Source organism: Haliotis rufescens, unplaced genomic scaffold (genome assembly GCF_023055435.1).
Source record: "Haliotis rufescens isolate VD_foot unplaced genomic scaffold, xgHalRufe1.0.p SCAF_3, whole genome shotgun sequence".
In the NCBI taxonomy this organism is placed as follows: Eukaryota; Metazoa; Mollusca; class Gastropoda; order Lepetellida; family Haliotidae; genus Haliotis; species Haliotis rufescens.
This window is the reverse complement of record NW_025964001.1, coordinates 43,284,548-43,305,068: the sequence shown is the minus strand read 5'-3', so window position 1 is coordinate 43,305,068 and position 20,521 is coordinate 43,284,548. Positions and strand designations below refer to the sequence as shown.

The 20,521-nt window shown below is 39.0% G+C and overlaps 2 protein-coding genes across 2 annotated transcripts; both read left to right on the top strand.

The window, feature by feature from the left end:
* Positions 1-4,176: 4,176 nt before the first annotated feature.
* On the top strand, positions 4,177-10,363 carry LOC124124948 (solute carrier family 46 member 3-like). Its single transcript, XM_046488244.2, has 4 exons — positions 4,177-5,374; positions 8,109-8,192; positions 9,425-9,581; positions 9,818-10,363. Exons 1-4 carry the CDS (start codon positions 4,264-4,266, stop codon positions 9,945-9,947), a joined length of 1,482 nt encoding a protein of 493 aa, XP_046344200.2. The 5' UTR covers positions 4,177-4,263; the 3' UTR covers positions 9,948-10,363.
* Positions 10,364-11,885: 1,522 nt separating this feature from the next.
* LOC124125312 (solute carrier family 46 member 3-like) lies at positions 11,886-16,051 on the top strand. Its single transcript, XM_046488599.2, has 4 exons — positions 11,886-13,003; positions 13,252-13,335; positions 13,933-14,089; positions 15,144-16,051. The coding sequence occupies exons 1-4, from the start codon at positions 11,896-11,898 to the stop codon at positions 15,220-15,222; spliced, it is 1,428 nt and encodes a 475-aa protein (XP_046344555.2). The 5' UTR covers positions 11,886-11,895; the 3' UTR covers positions 15,223-16,051.
* The last annotated feature ends 4,470 nt before the right edge of the window (positions 16,052-20,521 follow it).

The window sequence follows — 20,521 nt, the reverse complement described above, 5'->3', positions numbered from 1 at the left end:
AAATGATCAAGTCCGGTCCTATGTCCAATCTGTTCCCATTGATGTCGAGCGGTTCTTGGGCACGAGAGCTATGATGTTGGAATCCTCGTTGTTATATGAATAAACTTCATTGTCGATGACAAGCTTATCTCCATGCAGATAGGACATTTTCCCCTCATCCCGAGCACTTTGAAGGAATGAAAATATATTTTACGTTTGTGATGTGTCTGGACACTTATGATCTGTTACCCACATTTCTCTAATGTCTTTTAGATCTCCCCATGCCAACATCTAGAAAACATCCGATATTGTTTGGCATAATCTCCGTTGTCGGTATACACTGATGTTTAATGGTAGCTAAAATGAAACCAAAAGAAAAGGTTATTCGATCGTGACGGATAACAGAGGGTATCATGACTGTGTTTGGACTTCAAGTTTCGTGACTTTCAGCGACTGTTTTCAGCATAGTAAACTTTAATAACGATTAAAATGTTTTGGTTTATATAACCTTTGAAGGGTGGTCAAATTATATTGTACAAGCATGGAGCCTACAATGCTACCAGAAATATAAAACGTCAACGCCAGGGAATAATTCGTCTCAATTATCCGACGAAACAGATTCCATTGGCTGTCAAAGGCAAAATAGCGATGCAAATTTTAAGAATGGATCACTGAAAATATATAAACGACACCAGGTGTTCGCAATGGATCAATGAAAATTAAAAACAACGACACCAGGTGTTCCCGAAATTAACGTTCAAGAAAGTTTGCTAATATAGGGAAACCTCAAGGCTAATGTAGTGCTTTTGGTTTTCCCTTTTGCTGTCAATATCTATCCATCCACATCCAGAAGTCTGAACTCACACACATTAGGGATCGCTTTGATAGATTTCACCACCCACCAAGGTTGTGCAAATTTCCCAGACCAGTACTGGATACTTTGTAAAAAAGAATGGGTAAGCTCAAGGCTAATGAAGTGCTTTTGGTTTTCCATTTTGCTGTCAATATCCATCCATCCACATCCAGATCTCACACACATTAGGGATCGCTATGATAGATTTCACCACCCACCAAGCTTGTACTGGATACTTTGTAAAAAAAGTTTTTGCACGTGCAAATTGTGAATCACGAGGAGATGTCTTCATGAACAGGTACTGAAAGATGCATTATTTACTTTAAGAATACATGCATTTTCTAACTTCATATGAAGCACAGTTACATTTTTTAAGACACTACATTTACTCTGGGATATATGATTATGTATATGAGAGTAATTGTATTCTCATTGTGTTAGAAGAAGTGTTAGAAGGTTGTAAATTAACACAGGTTTCTAGGTATGTTATTTCAAAGATTTTGGCCAGCAGTTTATTTCAACCTAGTAGCCAGTAACGATTACACATTGTGCTTATACATGCATTTGATGATTTTGATCACGTTGCAACTGACAAATCGCAATGAACATGTATTTGTTATTATAATATACACAAAGAAAAACGTTAAGCACACCCCATTTCAGAACCATGACAAATGACAAAATTCATGGCATGGGATGACTGACCACAGGAGCTGGGCAATACCAATATCAACGGATATAACATACATTTGACAACAAATAAAGAAGATATTGCAGGTGAGTTGTGATTGAAATTTAGTGACATAAACATCATGGTAACACAGGTACTGTTTTTGACCTGAGACAGTACCTCAAAAAAGTATGGAGCTGCAGGATTAAGTAAACGAGTTACGTTTGATGTTTCATGTGAAAATGTTCCTTAAAGTCTCTACTTGACATGACACGTGAAACAGATCAGTAGCGGATAAAACCGCCACGTGCCCGGATGACGCATTCCACCCTACGTCATGCCTACAGTCAGACGTTGGATCTGTTGATGGGTCAACAACAACCACTCCAGGTGCAATGCTGCTTCCAATTTGCGTAAATCTTGTACAGGAGGATCTCGTGCCTGTATGCGCCGCCCCAGAATATCCCAAACATGTTCAAGGGGGTTCAAATCTGGGCTCATTGCTGGCCAGGGTAGAGTCGTAATTGCATTGACCCTCATGTAATCCACGACTGCATGCGAACGATGAGGCCTGGCATTGTCATCCATGTACTGAGGTCGAGTAGCAAGAGGGTGGTTGTCAACATGAGGAACGACGACTGGCCTCAAAACGTCCCGGATGTACCGAGCCCCTGATAAGTTGCCCCTTATGGTGACCAAATCCAACCTGCAATTATGAGAGATACACCCCGAAACCATTACCGAGCCCCCGCCGTATGCAACAGTCGGTTAAATGTTCCTTGGGGTGTAGGCCGTTTTCCAGTGCCTCCAAACTCTCGTTCTTCCATCAGTGACCAATTTTGACCAATGGGTCCATCGCCAAGTTCTCCGATTCCAGTTCTGTTGCGCAATACACCATGCTAAACGAGGGGATTGCCTAAAAGTCGGGCCAAGAAAAGTCGGGCCGGGCCGGGCCAGCGGGTAATACTAAAAATGGATTGCAGAATAATAAAACGAAACGTGCATATCTAGGCAGATCTCAATTGTTTTGCTCATTTAATTGAGTTTGAATCAAAATACATCTTCAGTAATGTAATAAACTGATAATTATAGCTACATACCGAGAGTCCGTACCGAAAAGTCAGTATCTTGACTGTGTCTTTTCTTTGATGAGAAGGTTCCTCACCGACCTTAGCGTTTAGGGGTGTGATGTCCTGAACAGGAAATGACAGTGTTTTGACTTCTCTTCTTTCATTAATTAACGTGTTTGGCATCCCTTATTAACCTTTACTAATTTACTGTTACAGAACTTATTCATTAACTCGAAAACAGTGCTTCAAATTCTTCTGGACTGAGTTATATAGACGATGTTTTGGGAGAGATCGTAGATAGTCGGACTTCAAGAAACGGATATCAAACGTTGCAGCAGATGAAGGATTTGTGTGAACAAAACAGCAAAGGGATCCCAGATTGTATTTTAAAATTTGTGCGCGAAGTGTATTCAAATTCCCCGAACAAAAAATTCATGGGCCAACGTGGATCTAATGATCAAACTCAGTTTTGTGTGTGAAAATTCTGAGAAAGGAAAGGAAATCCATAATTCAAGTTGAGTTTGAGTTTTCGTTTATCGAAAGTATAATATCATCTTGATACGCCTAACGCCTAATGTAGGTCAAAACATCAAGTATATTTCGTTACTTATTTATTAGTTGCTTATGTGCATTGTTATGTTTATACACGTGACATATTCATATATTGTAGTCAAGCTAAGACATATTAATTATTGGCGCAACTACTGGTGCTTCAAATTAGACCCCTTCCTAAACACCAGTTGAAAAATCTGTGTAATAATTGAAGTTTATAAATATTATCTGATTATTGTGTGGTATAGATCTAACTGTTGAATCCAAATGACCAAAACTAAACAAATATCTGTAATTTTCGGATTGAACTGAATGAATCTTGTCGTCAATTTCGCATTTATGTATCGTTACTGTTACATTAACCGAAACTGTTGTTCTGCTGCTGTTCTGCCGTAAAAATATACAAAACAATACACTTTGACCACAAATGCATTGAATGTGTCACATGCACATATGACTATGTGCTTAACTTTTTATAGCGCAACCGTAAATAAGCTCCGCCCACTGTGATTGATCAGACGCCAAACACGATCGATTCGATTTTTTATGATAAAACTACTGAAAAGTTATTGACTTGTATCTAGATATGGAGCCATTTGTGGTATCCAGAGTTTGTCATTCAAGTTGATGCGAAGTTTGATGGTCAATGGTTATCTTGTTTGCGTACGGTTTTCAAAAAGCTTCTCCCGGCACTCGGCTGTGTTTAAATTGTCAGTCCTTGTTCGAAACTGAAACACCGCCACCTTGCGGGCTATTTATAGTCAGGGTGGGGCTTTAGACAGAGATTGTCCACAATGCAATAAACACATTATATTGCAATGTTGTTAAAATGTAATTAATAATGCAGAAGGATACTTGATCCATATTTATTAACACTTCGTTGTTGTAATACCCGAGTCAAGTCTGTGTTTATCTCCGGACATAGAGTCAGTGTCACAAATACCATGTTAATAAAGGTCATTAGACAAGACAGAGACAAAGCGATCTGATTCAACGATGGTTGATAGTGTTATCTAGTAAGCACCACCAGTAAACAAGGTCGCTGTCACACGTCTACATGGTTCGAAAATCACGGCCTCAAGTATATATGTATAACTAGAAGCAATTCTTGAACGGTGTTCAAATATTACTGAACAAACATGGAGTCTTCACTGCTACCAGAAACAAACGACCAAGAAGGCAAGTCTAAACTGGGAAATCTACTCAAGGCTAACGTTGTGTTTCTTGTTTTCCATTTGGCAATCAATATCCATGATCTACTGGTGACACAATATCTTTACAAGAGGTACTCCGATGAGGTGTTCGATAACAAAGGGTCTGCCAGCACTCCAAATCAAACCTCCAAGTGTTACGTCAATAAGTCGGATCCAGGATATATGTTACAGGAAATGGTTCAAGAAAGGACAGCAAACTGTCAAACTATACTCACAGCCATTAGAAGCTCCTTGGCAGTAATCAGCTGTATGTTCCTAGGGGCATATTCTGATTTCCTTGGTCGACGATTCCTCTTTATAGTACCATTAATTGGAGAGTTTCTAAGGCAGTTATTTCTAACAGCAGTTATTTACTGGAGTCTAGATCTGAAATACCTGTATATAGGTGAGGCCTTAGAGGGTATTTCAGGGGGGTTCAATGGTGTGGCTCTAGCTAGTTATGCCTACACGGCTGACAACACACCACCTAAGAACTCCCGGACAATAGGCATTGCGCTAATAGATTTCACCAGCTACCTTGCTGCTGCAGCTTCCTCAGCCAGTACTGGATACTTTATGAAAGACCTAGGTTATCTCTACCCTGCCGTGACCACCACTTCACTCATACTTCTCTCTCTACTCCTTGTTGTTGTTTTGCTCGCTGAAACTATCAACACTGATCGCAGACTTCAATATCCAAGTCCTGTGAAAGCAGTAAAAAATGTCTTTGGATTCTACTTTTCGAAAGATTTTGGACCAAAGCGAAGCCTTTTCTGGCTTATACTTGCAGCATATCTTATATCCTTTTTCAGTCAGACTGGTGTGTACTTTGTCCAATATCTTTTCCAACTAAACCTGCCTTTCTGTTGGGGACCAGAACTCATTGGCTACTTTTATATGGCGTTGTCGCTTTCTCGGCAATTACTGGGGATTCCAGTCATCAAACTCCTCCATCTGTGCACCTCAGACCCAGGAATATGTATCATAACATCTGTCATACAGGCAGCAGCCTTTGCCCTTGACGGCCTGGCCAACACTGACGTCATGCTTTTCTCATGTGAGTATTTATAACAATTGCTTTTAGATTTATAAATTATTTTCTCGCAGTAGCATGATTTCTGGCAAAAGTGTGAGAATTAGTAGAGAAGTAGATTGTCCTTTATAAGCTGTTCTGTAAGTTTTCAATGAAAAATAATTAATTCTTTTGTCACGTGTTTTTTTCTCAAATTGAAACGTGAAGGTTAACCCAGAAATCGGTAAGTACAGAACTAAATAGTGAAATCCGTAAGTAACCACATGAGATCAATGAACACATGACCCATGACTTTATTAGGTCTACAATAATAAAAAGGGCTCGAATCACCTCATTTGATTCTCATATAGGTACAGCCAGACCTATAGAAACTGTTGCCTTGCGAGGCAACTCGAATGAGATCGTCACTCCCCAAAGGGCATTGTAGCAAGTATCCATGCGCTGGAGTGGAGCATCGACAGTGAACAACTATGGGCAGTTACAATATATCTACTGCCACATAACAATTTTGGCATATGTCATTAGGCTGTTGTAAATAGACTTTGTTAGAAGCATCAAATAATTGAGAGTTGTCAATAATTTGAGTTATCCACGCTTATTTCAACATGAACACCACCGATTCTTCCACAAGTCCGACAGTTGGTAGTCTAGATGACATACTTTGTGTACCCTCTGATAAGTCTAAATTGGCACGGCTCCTATGGCCAAAAGCTATCGATACAAAATGTCTTTTTTGGCGAGTGGTCAAATGTGACAAATGTTATAACTGGGATAACACTTACTTTTGTCGGATTTCCCTCAGTGGCTGCGTGGGTGAGATCGCTGACTTTGTGTGCTGGTTTGAAAAACGACTCATGTGTGTCGTCTGGTATTAGACATTGTTACATGCCAGGTTATTTGAATTCCGATTGTGTTTAAAGCCAAATATCAATCACAAAGAACACACAATGATTTTGTGAACGTCAAATCCTATGCCATTAAACACTGAGGAGGAGTATGTTTATGGTATCCATCTACCAAAGTCTGCTGCCGGTAGGGAGGAGTAGTTTACCTTTGTTTTGAAATGTTTGAGGTTTTTGGTTTCTCCATTTTGTTGATTTGCAGTCATATTAAAGGTCAGGTTTAAAGAAAAAGGCGTCAGGACAATTCTCCCAGTTCCAGACGTTAACAGGGGGCACGGGTAGCCCAGTCGTCTAAGGCGCCGCGATTCGCTGTGCAGAGTTGCGTCCCTTTGGCACGCCAGAAACCTATGATTGTGGGTTCGAATCCCTAGGTTTGTCAGCACCATACCCCTGCATCACTTCGGGCTTTCCTCCCACATAATAGCTGACACGCCGCGATGTTACTGTAATACTGTTAAAAGCGGCGTTAAACCCAACTCACTCACTCACTCACTCCAGACGTTAACTCGCTGATTGGTAATAATTTCAAACGTTGTATAAGAGCATTTATCCAAGAACTTCAGAGAGCATTGAATGACTTCAGGAAGACTTCCAGGTATAATTCTTTCATGTGCTGTGATCTGTTCTTTGGCTACCCAGATCTCCCAGGTTTTTGTAAATAAAAATGAGGCCACTTCTGATCTTGTTGGTACTTTTATGGATCATTTTCTTCAGTACCTTGTCAAGCAGTAATGCTTATTTCCCTGTACTCTCTCAAACTCAACGCATTTCTTCTCAGGGTGACGATATAGAAATTCACACACTCGCCAGGCTAGCACTTTCTTCCAGTGAGGTTGCCAGAGTTCATGTTTGTATCTACTACCAAGATAGTGTTATGATGAGACATAGAGACCTCTAGAAGATTCTGCTGAAGATGAGTGGAAAGATTTTCACCCCACTGTTGTTTTTCTGAGATTTCATGAACATATTCTCATATAACTGGTCTTTTGAGTTTTAACAAAACATGTGAAAAGGTTTTAGCTTCGGTTATTATTTGCACCTAGACAGTCAGTTCAAGAATCGTTTGTTAGTCTAGGTAGTTAGTCTTTGGTCTGGAACCACTTGATCATTTCAAAGAACAAAGGCTTAAAGACCATCAGAAATTAGTTGTCTTTGTGTCTACTTTCCGAAAATCGAAAACATTTGAAAACATCAAATTCCTGCTAGCTTTCATACTACTCTGTATTTGAAAACGGAGACTGGCCTGTTTCACGACCTAAGATGGTGAGCTAATTTCTGATATGTGCGAGTGCACGAATATTAATAACGGGCCCTATTACTTATTGCTCCTGCCATTGATTATTGCTTTTTTGTGGACCTAAATATGTGTGTTATAATATAACTTATATATTATTCATTGATCAGATGTGGTCCTTTACTGATTGCACAGTACTGATGTCTGGGTTAAGTTTTGCGTTTCAATTTGGAGAGCCCTTCGTAAAACTATAAATGAGAACTAAATATTAACCTGTTTATTATCCCCCGCCCGAAGTAGAAGAGGGATATAGGAATGGGTGCTGTCCGTACGTCTTTCCGTCATGATTCGTTTCCAGAATCATTACTAAAAAACCATGAGAGAAATCTTAACCAAACTTGGCACATAGAAAGATCTAGTTGTACACTGGTGCCTTTTGATAGTTTTGGATTTTGGTAATTTTATTTTTCGAGTTTGACTTAGACTGAAAATTGCGATAGTGCTTTTTTCCGGAGCAGATCTTGAAAACCGTATATTTCTTGCCTTGCACACAACCAGACATGTCATTTTGGCTGTGGATATGAGTTTTTCATGCTTGTTGTTTGAAGTCTTTCTTTTGCAGTTGTTTTGCCCAATGGTCTTGCAGGCCCTTTGTTGCCGACAGTAAATGCTATCATGTCGAAAATGGCGCCTGCTGAAATGCAGGGTGAGTACACGGAGAAATGTCAAAGGAGGAGGTCATGCATGTCCTTCACAGAAAACGCTCTTGTGTCAGTCATATTCGCTTGTGTGAACAGTAAATCGTTGCAATGTTTTTACCGTTGCATTTGCCTTACGGTAGCAACGGTAAAGAGTGAAGCAGTTTTGACTTGTATTTTATGTACAGTAGAGAGTACAATGGAGTCATTCGTTTAAACCTAGTTCTAGCAAGATTTATTTAAAACATGAATTGGTAGCAGTGTACTTAATTCAAACGGGTCTAACGTTTCCGAAAATTAGCTTCAGAAGCAAGATTGTAGATATATCTTTATTACTTGATTTAACTGTCCCAGCATGAAATTAGGAATCATCTTTTACTGATCTAACAATGACATTATATAAATTTATTGAGAAATAATTTCCATAACATATTGCATAGTATCTGATCAGTGATCTGATATAATGAAACATTATATATGTACAATGTAACATACAGCCTGGAAAGAACTGTTTCTTTAAACAGTAAAACAGTCATAAAGGATACCTCCTTAATGTTAACATACGTTTGATAATGACCTGTGGGGATTCTGGGGAAGAACATAGGTCCCTGCCATCTATGCATGTCGTGCAAGTCGACCAGATTGATCGGATGGTCATACTCGGTGTACTGGTTGATTGCATGTCAACGTATCCCAATTGTGTGGATCGATGTCTTGATGTCAACAACTTGAATGTCTGGTCCAGGCTTGATTACTTACATATTGCCATCATATAAATGGAATATTGTTGATTTCGGCGTTAAAACAAACGAATCGTAGGGATTCCCCGTTAGAATAGGTCCCCACGAACCATGGCCTGTGCGAGGCGACATGATGAAAATGATGTTCATGCTCGGTCAGTTGATTGAATGCGTGACCTCATACCTTGATGGCTTTGAGCAATGTACATTACTTCAATCACTGGCTTGATTATTTACAAGTTGCTGTCATATAATTGCAATGTTGATAACAAACAACTATTCTTCACTGAACGAGTGTTGAATATTCTCTATATTCATGTAGAATCTCTTAAAAAGGAAACTTTCCAAAGCAATACTCAAGATGCTTTTATTTATTTGGTCCATCTTATTCTTGAGGATTTGAGAAGCTTATTGACACTGTGAAATATTTTGGAACATTTTCAACGAGCAGTTGAGTACTGTTCCCAAATATCGTATTTACATGTACTTGTCTTTGCCAGGATCTCTGTTTGCCGGCATTGGACTTGTGAACATCATCTCAGGGACTATAGGGATAACAGTTTTCAACGAGATATATGATGCCACTGTGAAAGTACACCGTGGTTTTGCCTTTTTCGCCTGTGCGGGATTCCAACTGTTGTCTGCGGTTATCATAGTGTAAGTACATGTCGCGGTGGGGGTATTCAACATAAAGGACGCCCATAGCCAACCTAAACATCTGACATAACATGTGTTCTTTTTATACATTGATTTCTGTATTTCCTTTTTTACTCATCACTGACCAACACCTTTGAGCCATTGAGATGCATGCAAGACGTAAGCAATCACATTTTACTACTCCTGTAAGGGAAGCCAGCTGAAATACTAAACAAATAGATATTCATGTATTGCAGAATATTCCTGCTTGCTTCTCGCCGCATCGTCGACACTGATACCTCCACTGCTGTTAGTATCAACGACACAGATTGGAAACCTAGTCCCATCATCTCCAAGGATAAGGCTATCACCGAAACGATGACGTAGTCTCCATGGGCAATGCTTATGACTGTTGAAGACGTGTGTCAACTTATTGTTGAATCCCAATCACTGTCATAAATAATACATGTAATAAACTATCTTTGATATTAACGCATTAACTTGTCACACTATTTTCATTTTAGACCTTGACTATGGCGAAATAAACCTTCACTTATATACATAATTTATGTATTGTTATTCCTTACATACATGTTGGTCAGTTTTTGAAAAACATAGGCATATGTGTAGCAATTAGTATAATCAATAAAATGCGCCAGAATAATTAAAACATTAAGGGAAATATAAATAACATGCCCTCAGGCATACACAGGTTGGTCGAGTTATTAATCACACATGTACAATAGGTCAGTATGACACTGAACAGGGTGTTAACACACCACCACCAACACCACTAAGTCTACATATATATCTGAAGATACACTAAACATCTGAGACAGATTATATTTCATGCATATGACATAATGTTTCATCGAATCATTTCATGTTCAAAGGGGCGGTCGGGTAGCCTAGTGGTTAAAGCGTTCGCTCGTCACGCCAAAGACCCGGGTTCGATTCCCGACATGGGTACAATGTGTGAAGTCCATTTCTGGTGTCCCCCGCCGTGATATTGCTGGAATATTGCTAAAAGCGGCGTAAAACCATATTCACTCACTCACTCACTCATGTTCAAAGGACTTATTAATAAGAAGGTAAACATCGCAACAACAGGTTTCACAGAAATTACTCAATCTGTTTTTTTAACCTAGCATTAGTTTGTGGATCCTGCAGTGTTAACGTTCTTAATATATCTGATGATACCGGGCCACAAGACGGTGTAAAGTACCACAGATGCTCTATTTTTGGAAATGTCAGGGACTTCCGTTCGCTTCTCGAGGGAGGTAATCGGTGACGACCTGAGGTCTGGCATTGTCCACTTGCAGTTCGAAATTTCTGCGGATAATTTTAGCGAATGGACAACGACAGGACCTGGCAAACCGCTCGCCGCAACGTCGCCAACAACCCAATTTAGTCTTTGTTTAGCGATAAGCGAGAACGAAGCTCTGATTTTAATGAGATTGCCAAAAACGTGTTCTGCTATCTGTGAATCGGAGGAGACACCTTGATTCGTCTGTACACATGGTGTAACGCCATTGACGCACAGCCCGTCCCTAGAGTTGCCTGTCAATCACTGGATTTTCTGGTCCAGAATTGATTATTTACAAATCGCAGACATATTTTTGTTGTTCTTTGTTTGTTGTTTAACACTGCACTCAGCAATATTCCAGTATATGACAGCGGTCTGTAAATAATCGAGTCTGGACGAGACAATCTTGTGATTGACATCATAAGCATCGATCTACACAATTGGGATACGATGACATGCATCAACAAAGTCAGTTAGCTTGACCACACGAACCCGTTAGTCTCCTCTTACGGCAAGCGAATATTGCTGAGGACCAAACAACCATGCAGCTTGAATAGTACGGCATTAAAAAACAAACAAACAAAATAAACAGTAATATAGAAGACTATACTATCTTTCTGAAGTCCATTGACTAAAATCCAAAGATGTTGCTAAAGTTGTCTACACACAATCCCATGGCATCGTGCCGAGATCACCGGTTCTGTCAGTCCCAATGATCAACAGTTGGCTGGTCTGGCTGTGGTTGCTGACAGGATAGAACATATTTTGTAAATAGTATTAAAGAGGTTGACTAAACTCTATAATGTATGTCTGATATATGTTATATATACCAAGAATAGTGGTGTTATCTTGTCTCGCTCACTTTCTGCATCCAAACAGCTTCAATGTGTTATCAACAAACAACCATCGTGTATATCACCAGCAAACAAGGTCATTATGCCACATGTCAACAGGTTTGAAATTCAAGGCTTCAAAGATATACTATCTTGGAGCAAGCTCTAAATACTGGTCACATTTTACTCAACGAGCATGGAGTCTACACCACTAGTAGCAGACAACAATCAAGAAGGCAAGTCTAAACTCGGAAACCTCCTCAAAGCTAACGTTGTGTTTCTGGTTTACCATTTAGCTGTCAATATCCACGAGCCATTGTTAACGCAATATCTTTACAAGAGGTACTCCGATGAGTTGTTCCATAACAGCACTGCACACACTTCAAACCAAACATCCACGTGTTACCTCAATGAGTCGGATCCAGGGTATATATTACGGGAAAAGGTTCAAGACAGGACATCAAACATTCAGATTGTACTAACAGCTATATCAAGCCCGATTCAACTCATAAGTTGTATGTTCCTTGGGGCATATTCTGATTTTCTTGGTCGAAGATTTCTTTTCATTGTGCCTTTAATTGGAGAGCTTGTGAGGTATATGACGTTGACCATTGTTATTTACTGGAATCTAGATCTTAGATACCTGTACATTGGCGAGGTCTTAGATGGGATTTCAGGGGGATACAATGGTGTCATTCTAGCTAGTTATGCCTACACGGCTGACAACACGCCACCTATGAACTCCCGAACAGTAGGTATCGCTGTGATAGATTTCACCACCTCCTTATCTTCTGCAGTTTCCCAGATCATGACTGGATACTTCATCAAAGACCTTGGGTATTTCTACCCCTCTGTGACTACTTCATCACTTATGCTTCTCCCTCTACTCGTTGTCGTTATTCTGCTCCCAGAAACGATCAACACAGATAGAAGATCTCAGTACCCAACGCCGGTAAAAGCGGTGAAAAATGTCTTTGGATTCTACTTTTCGAAAGATTTTGGCCCAAAGAGAAGTCTATTCTGGCTCTCAATTGCAGCATATTTTCTGATATACTTTAACACCGGTGGTGTGTACATTGTAGAATATCTTTACCAACTGAACCAGCCATTCTGTTGGGGACCAGAGCTCATCGGCTACTACAATATGGCGGTGTCCCTTTCCAGACAACTACTGGGGATTCCAGTCATCAAACTCCTCCACCTGTGCACCTCAGACCCAGGAATATGTATCATAACATCTGTTATGCAGGCTGGAGCCTATGTCCTAGAGGGCCTGGCTGATACCAACGTCATGCTTTTCGCAGGTACGTCATATTGACAATTATCTAAAGAATAAAGAAAAGCATGATGTCATTGAAGCGTAAGCTGCATTTAGAAAATGCAAGATGCTCTGATAACAATGTTCATTGATGTGAATTGCCACGTTTCCCTCCTAGTTGTAACACTGACTAAGTATCCATACCATAAGGTCTTGACAAATACTGTTTGTAGGATTTCCATAAAATGGGAAATAAAGGCATGTACATATAAATTTATTTTGTTTTCATTGCAGTTATTTTGCCATGTGGCATTGCTTCCCCTCTCCTCCCGGCAGTGCGAGCTATCATGTCAAGGATGGCGCCTGCGGAAATGCAGGGTGAGTCTCAGATAGATGAAGTGCATATGTGCTAGGGAAAGATAAACCTCAGTTATGTAATGCATCATTTATAATATACACTTTACGCCAATCTACGATTCCAACAACACCATAAGCTGATATGTAAATGAATCAAATATATATTAATAGTATATCAAATATTGATGATACCAGGTGAATAAATGGTACAGGTAAAAAAAGGGGAATTGCATCGGACATCACTTTGGTCACTGATGCGTCAAATATAGAAATGACCTCCACACGTCTAACATAAAACCTCAAACGTTCTGAAATGTAGACACCAAAGGCTAGAGCTGCTGGAATATGGCTCAACATAGAGTGATAGTTAACAATTGGAAAGTTGTCATCCGGACCAAATCATTGAATATGTATGCATGGATCTAAATATGAACCAGATGAGGCTGTTTTACTGGATGAATTGGCTATTTGATCATTACTGAGCGATTTAAAGTCCTTGGTATACACGAATCTTAATTTAAACTTCTTGGCCTAATGCCCTTGTTTTGAGTTTTCCAATCAGAACAGTTTACGATTCTGATTCCGATTCGTATGCATACGGACACCTATTTCTTGCAGGATCACTGTTTGCCGGGGTTGGGCTAATTAACATCATCTCAGCAGGAATGGGGGTAACAGTGTACAACGAGATATATGATGCCACTGTGAAGATATTCCGTGGATTTGCCTTCTTCGTCTGTGCAGCTTGTCACGTGTTGGCTGTGGTCATTATAGTGTGAGTACATGCATTGGTTTGGGTACTTTACCTTTCAGGGAAAATGTACACGAGTTTTCATTATCACCTGTTAAATAAACATACAGCTGTATTACACATTGTGTAATATCTAAGCGCGTGCTTATGTACGGCGGGAAAAAGTTACACTAACAAACGTTGAAAGCTCTCAGCATCCCTTGGATTATTCAACGACATTGCGGGAGGAGATGATTGATCATTGAGAGGAGTTTATGCACACTCAATGATCCCAGCTACACCGTTGCTAGACTGACGTCACATGGTATTGTTTCGCCGGTGGATCTGCCAACAAAATTCCACAAATCGCGTCATAGAGTATTGTGACGTGATTGTAAACTTTGTGGTGCAGATCCCGTTCCATAAGGCGATCATATTGTGGCGCAACGACAGGTGTAATGTGAGATACGATAACCTTAGCGCTACGATAACTTTATAGAACGGATGCCTGAATTCTAACGGTTGGCCGTTATATGGTAAATTAATATGTGTCAACGTTTGACGTTTTGCAGGTATCATTCTGTTAAACTCAAGTGGATTACGTTGTGGATCGTGTAGGTGTCTGCCTATTCTTACAGTGAAATTCTGAAAAAGAATAGCTATAATTGGCAAGTAATAAATAAAATACTAAACTCGCTCACGTGTGATACCAATTTTATGAAACTCTGGTATCTGGCACGCTTTCGCTCGTCAAATACAAGAACTATTCCCTCGTTTCATAAAATTGGTATTACACGGGAGCTCGTTTAGTATTCTCTATTTAACTGTTCTTGATGAAAGCACTTTCGTCTCTCAATGCCAGTACACATATTACATAGTGTTGACATTATACATAGAGGACATCTAGTGTTTCCAGTGTCCATATCTGTTCTCTGTTCTATTTAGTTTCAGTATTATTTTTACACTTCACTGACTAATAAGTACGATATCACATCATATGTAGGGTTGACCTTTTACAATTTAAATATGGTTCTTTTACTCATCCTTTAAAATTATGATTTGACACAAACTCGTATATATTAATATATGTATCTTGCAGATTGTTTCTGTGTATATCACACCGTATCATCGACACTGATACCTCACCTGTTGTTGTGATCAATGACCCCGATCAGTAGCCTGGCCTGGCCTGGTCTGTCATCCCCAGGACAAGGCTATCATGACATGACGATGTAGTGGCACTGGATGATGCCTGTGACTGGAGAAGCCTTTATACCTGAAGCATAGATATTGACATAAAGCCCAACTCTTAATACGGTGAATCGTTGTTAGTCCAGACACTTCCGGGAAGATTACTGTCGCGAACGACCATATATGGTTTAAGCAGTAAGTGATATTCAAGTATGACTTTACATTTATGTCTGTGCATATTACTTGAAGCCTAAAACTGATAATAGACACTCAAGTGACTGCCATAATTGTCATGTCAAAAGTGTGATAGAAGACACATACCACGTAGTGCTCGGGTTAGTCTACAGGCATAATGTCAAAATCATGACAGTAGGGAGAATCATTGCAAAACGTTCTTCTCGCCGTGACTTCCTGTAAATGTGCTAAACTCATTCATATTTCATATTTAAAAGCCACCTAATTAGATGGTTCAGTTTGTGAACGTTACATGACTAGCAATTTATGATATCCAACAACACTGAGGTATATTTTTACTGCACTGACCTATTATAGAACATATGTTTCTTTTATTGCACACTTGACACTAGGTTACCTGTACGAATTACATTCCCAATAAAGACTCGATGATTGTGATAAAAAAATTGGGTTCATCCTCATGATTCAACATGGTTCCACTGTTGAACGTAAATTCTTGCCATAATGCTTCCCTCGAGGGACGTTGAAATGAGTTAACACAAAGATGTTCATTCATTAAAGCGTTGATAAATGTAATGCAAACGTATGCATGCGGTAAATATACTGGATTGAAACATGAAATAGTATTATCTTGTCATGTAAGTGCATCATGGGTGCATCTTGAAACCTTTCTTTAGTTCACTGAATTACGTGTTAATTACCTTTTCCCTGAACTTTATATGCGCTTGCAGCATGATCACAGGATGCATTTACATTTAATAACAGCTCACGTCGTCAACGTATAAGGACAATCATCAGTAACAGGACCATTAGTATGTTGGGAGCCAGACATGACACCATCGCTTGACACTTTGGTTGCATTCATGAAACAATCACCCAGGTGTTTTGCCCTAGAAACTATTGTCAAGCGCTTCAGTATATCCAGACGACTGTGTCTCCATGAATAAGGAATTCTTTGAATCAGATATAGTTTCAACCTTTAACTAACATATTGTTGACGCCATAACACAAACTTGACTAACAGAAAGTTGACGTCATAACTATTACATGTAATATACTATCATTTAGTGTACTGTTCTTATTTCCACGTTAACATGTCACATGCTTTCTTACCATCTCCTTGTCAACGGCGATAACAACATTCTTATTAACATATCACCATATCACCTTATTTTCTTACAAATTTCACATTTTGTATTAAACAGTAGATACAATTTTGGTTTGGTGTCTACATTATGGTTATTCTGTGAGTTTGTTCAACACTGAGTATAATGAATAACATGCGCTAAAACAGTTAAAGTGTTTAACTCAAGGCTATATTACCAGCTAAAGTCAGGTCATTGTTCTCAGCTAAACAAAGATCTCAGGACATCCCAATTCAGGTCATGTCAGAACTACCTTTCGCCAACCGATGAAATTACAAACAACAAGTCGAATATTTGGGGAAACTTCTCGATTCAAATTTTGAAAAGTGAACAAACAAAAATTCTGGAATGTCTAATAGATGGCCGAGATTGATGGCAGTACTTCCAACGGCCTAAGGAAATCTCTTCCGTTTTAAATGTTATCACATACAAGTGAGCGACAGACGATGAGTTTGATGACATCTGTGGTACGACAAGCGACTGAAGTCCGAATGTTTACCATTTTGAGGTTCCATGACTAGAAAACCATTTCAACAGCCATGGCAGGGCATCAATGTTATGATGCCTCAAAATGTCTGTCACAATGTGTGCAATATATGTGGGCGGGCAGCGTCACTTCAACATTCTCCTGGACGCCTGAAGACCCTTCTACGACCCTTGATGAAACCTGGACTCATCTGTGAACGATATGCTGTCCCAGTCTTGTCTTCTGAACCTCAGATGCTGACTCAGAAGCAAAACGTGAGCGTATCACTGGACGTAGGGCCAGATTTTGTGCTCATTCAAACGATTGCGTACGGTTCTGCCACTAATTTGTCACTAACCAAGGAATTGGCCTAGCTGTTAATGTGGCAGTTTGGTATCGATTTAGTAGACGCACCAACCGAATATTGTTGTCTTGTTGACGTGACGTCACACGTGGGCGACCGGGCCCTAACAGATTATGAGTGTTGCCCTGCTGTAGACAACGAAATTTCAATTCATACTGAATTTCTTCATTTCATTAAATCATCTAATATAACTCAACTTGGAAAACCTGAACTAGATGACTGTGATACTGTTGACATTCCACACTTTATCAGCTATACAAAGAACACAAACTCAAGCGCCAGACCAGGTGGCCAGCTATCCTTGTTGAAGATGTTTCAACAGATATTTTAAGGATATCCCTACAAAATATGACTGTTTACTGTTAGTCAAAGTATCATGTGATAGCCTATGTCCTCAAAGAAATCTCTTTCTTTGTGTTTTCTATGCCTACAATTAACAACATTCTTTAGATTGTTTTGACTCATATTGCATAAAATGGAAACGTCATAAATACGCGTAAAACAAAAGTAATTATTTTGGGGAATGAATATGACAAAAGAAAGAATAGCAGTTTTAGATGAAATTAATGTTGAATTTGTAGATGAATTTAAGTATCTTGGGATTAATTTTCAGAAAGAAAAAAAACAAAAAGAAAATCAATCAAAAGCCTGTGTGGTCAAGCTACTAAAGACATGTACTTTGCTTCAAGTAAATCACGCACATATAACCTTTCACTTAATGTCAACTTGATTTATTCGATGCCATGATAACACCTATTCTCGTGAATGGATTTTAAGTTTGGGTTTTTGAAAATAATATAGTTAATTGAAAACATTTTTCTGAGGAAACTTATCCAAGTTAAAAAGAAAGTAACCACTTTTTATGCTTTATGATGCGCTGGGTACAACTCCCCTTCTCATAGATATTAAAACAGGAATCATTACATTTTGGTGAAAGCTTTTTCTGGAAATGTAGTATTCTGTCCTATATTTTGTACATGCTCTTACATAAAGATACAATAACCAACTGTAGAATTTGCAAATGGCTCACGTTTATTAAACAAATTTTAGATCCGAATGGCCTTGGCTATGTTGTCATAAGTCTTCAATATTGATAATAAGGTTGAATCATATTTATTAAATATTCATATTTCATTTTTGCCCTTAAAGTGCTCTTCTTTCGAACGTCTTGCCACCGGTTGCCAATTGAAACAGGAAGATGGAATAACACGCCAATAAGTAATCGGATTTGTTAATTATGTGATATGAATTATGTGGTTGTTGAATAACATTATATTTAAAAAATAAACATATTTTAACGATGCTCATAAACTATATAACTCATGTAAATATAAGAATTAGCCAATATGCTAAAAACTCATAGAAATTATTTAAATCTCTCCACAAGAAAGTTTGTAAATGTACTGATATCATCGTGAAAGCTGTCAAGCTCCCGGCTAACCCCCTGTTCACCTCACTATATATAAGTTTTTATTCCTCCGTAGGAGAGTACAAAAAAGGTTATAAGTTAACAGTGAAGAGGAGATATTTAACATGGATTGATAATCACTTTGGAAGTTGCACACATTATACAGGCTGGTCCCAATAATCACGCAAACATCCAAATTTGGCGCCGTTTATTAGCATGCACGTGCAAATTATGAATCAGGACCTTAATGCTGCATGATTTAATTTCAGAATAAATGTATTTTTATTGAACTTTACATGAAGCACAGTTACTTTTTTCCGTTGGTATACACAGTAGAGTGTATCTCCGAAAACACGGTTATCACAGCTTGGATGGCGTGATTTTCACGTGACTGAATGTTATCACAAATGTACTGTAGGTCATTATGACACATCTCACCACTAATCAGTCACCACATATGTCCAGAGATATACTAAACATGAAAAGAGTAATTAAATATTAGTGAAATGACATGACATTTCATCGAATATTTTCTTTCACAACGAACGGCCATTATTAAAACAAAGGCATTCCAGAAACTTTATGGCATACATACATTCAGACATATTTTCAGCGATCGATTCTTATTATTATCATCATTTTTTAATTCGAACGTTGTTATTCTCTAGTTGTATGTCTTCCCCTTATCAGAATGAAAACACCAAGACTCCAAGGCTAAATCTGATAAACGACAGTGAACATTTGTTTGTAACAAAACAGTTTTACAATCATTACAATAGGCTAACAGAGGTTATTTTCATGCACCCAAACTACTCAATATCTGACTGGTTGAAGGCGGCAAAATGGTTTTTGTTTTCTATTTTGTTAACGATATTGGTACCATTTTTAACCTTCAAGCCTATTTCGTACTACTTTTCAGTGAGGTGGTGTGTAATTCAGTCTGACCCGTGAAGATTCCGGGATAGAATAGGTCTTCAGCCACCCATGCTTGCCGTAAAAGGTGACTATGCTTGTCGTAAAAGGCGACTAACGGGATCGGGTGGTCAGGCTCCCTGACTTGGTTGATGCATGTCATCGATCCCAATTGCGTGGATCGATGCTCATGATATTAATCACGGGATTGTCTGGTCCAGACTCTATTATTTACAGACCGCCGTCATATAGCTGGAATATTGCTGGGCGCGGCGTTAATTAACAAACCAAACCAAACCAAATCTAGCTCCATTCCATACAGTTACTGGTGATTCCTGCAATACAGGCTGGAGCCTATGTCCTGCGAAACTGACTTTATGCTCAGGTGGAAGCCATGTTCATAGTAAACTACAAAACAGTTTTGTGTGATACTACATATTTGCATTGTTGACATTAGTGGAGTTTGAAGAAATCCTGCTGAGGTCTGTATCCGTAAGTCCCCGTGGTCCCTAGTCTGGAGATCTACCATCAGTTGCTGGCCATCTACAGCCCGGTTATACATTGCACTGTCAAATATTAGTTATAACCTTTTAATTCTCTTATACTAGTTTTATATACACATTTGTAATATTCCAGCTTATACTGTCTATCGTCGGTGGGTTGTAGGTATAAGTAAAGTATAAGTTGTGCCGGTCAGAATATAGCTGAGATATTGCTGATGTGACTTATATCTCATTACTCGACAATACGGTTATAATAGCTACAGTCAGGGCACACGTCATCAATTTGAACAACT

Bases quoted from the DNA above. Each gene is read 5' to 3' on its own strand.
- LOC124124948 (XM_046488244.2), top strand. From the start codon at position 4,264: ATGGAGTCTTCACTGCTACCAGAAACAAACGACCAAGAAGGCAAGTCT. The intron at 5,375-8,108 runs GTGAGTATTTAT...TTTCTTTTGCAG, and splicing joins TGACGTCATGCTTTTCTCAT to TTGTTTTGCCCAATGGTCTT. The intron at 9,582-9,817 runs GTAAGTACATGT...CATGTATTGCAG, and splicing joins TTGTCTGCGGTTATCATAGT to AATATTCCTGCTTGCTTCTC.
- LOC124125312 (XM_046488599.2), top strand. From the start codon at position 11,896: ATGGAGTCTACACCACTAGTAGCAGACAACAATCAAGAAGGCAAGTCT. The intron at 13,336-13,932 runs GTGAGTCTCAGA...TATTTCTTGCAG, and splicing joins GGCGCCTGCGGAAATGCAGG to GATCACTGTTTGCCGGGGTT. The intron at 14,090-15,143 runs GTGAGTACATGC...TGTATCTTGCAG, and splicing joins TTGGCTGTGGTCATTATAGT to ATTGTTTCTGTGTATATCAC.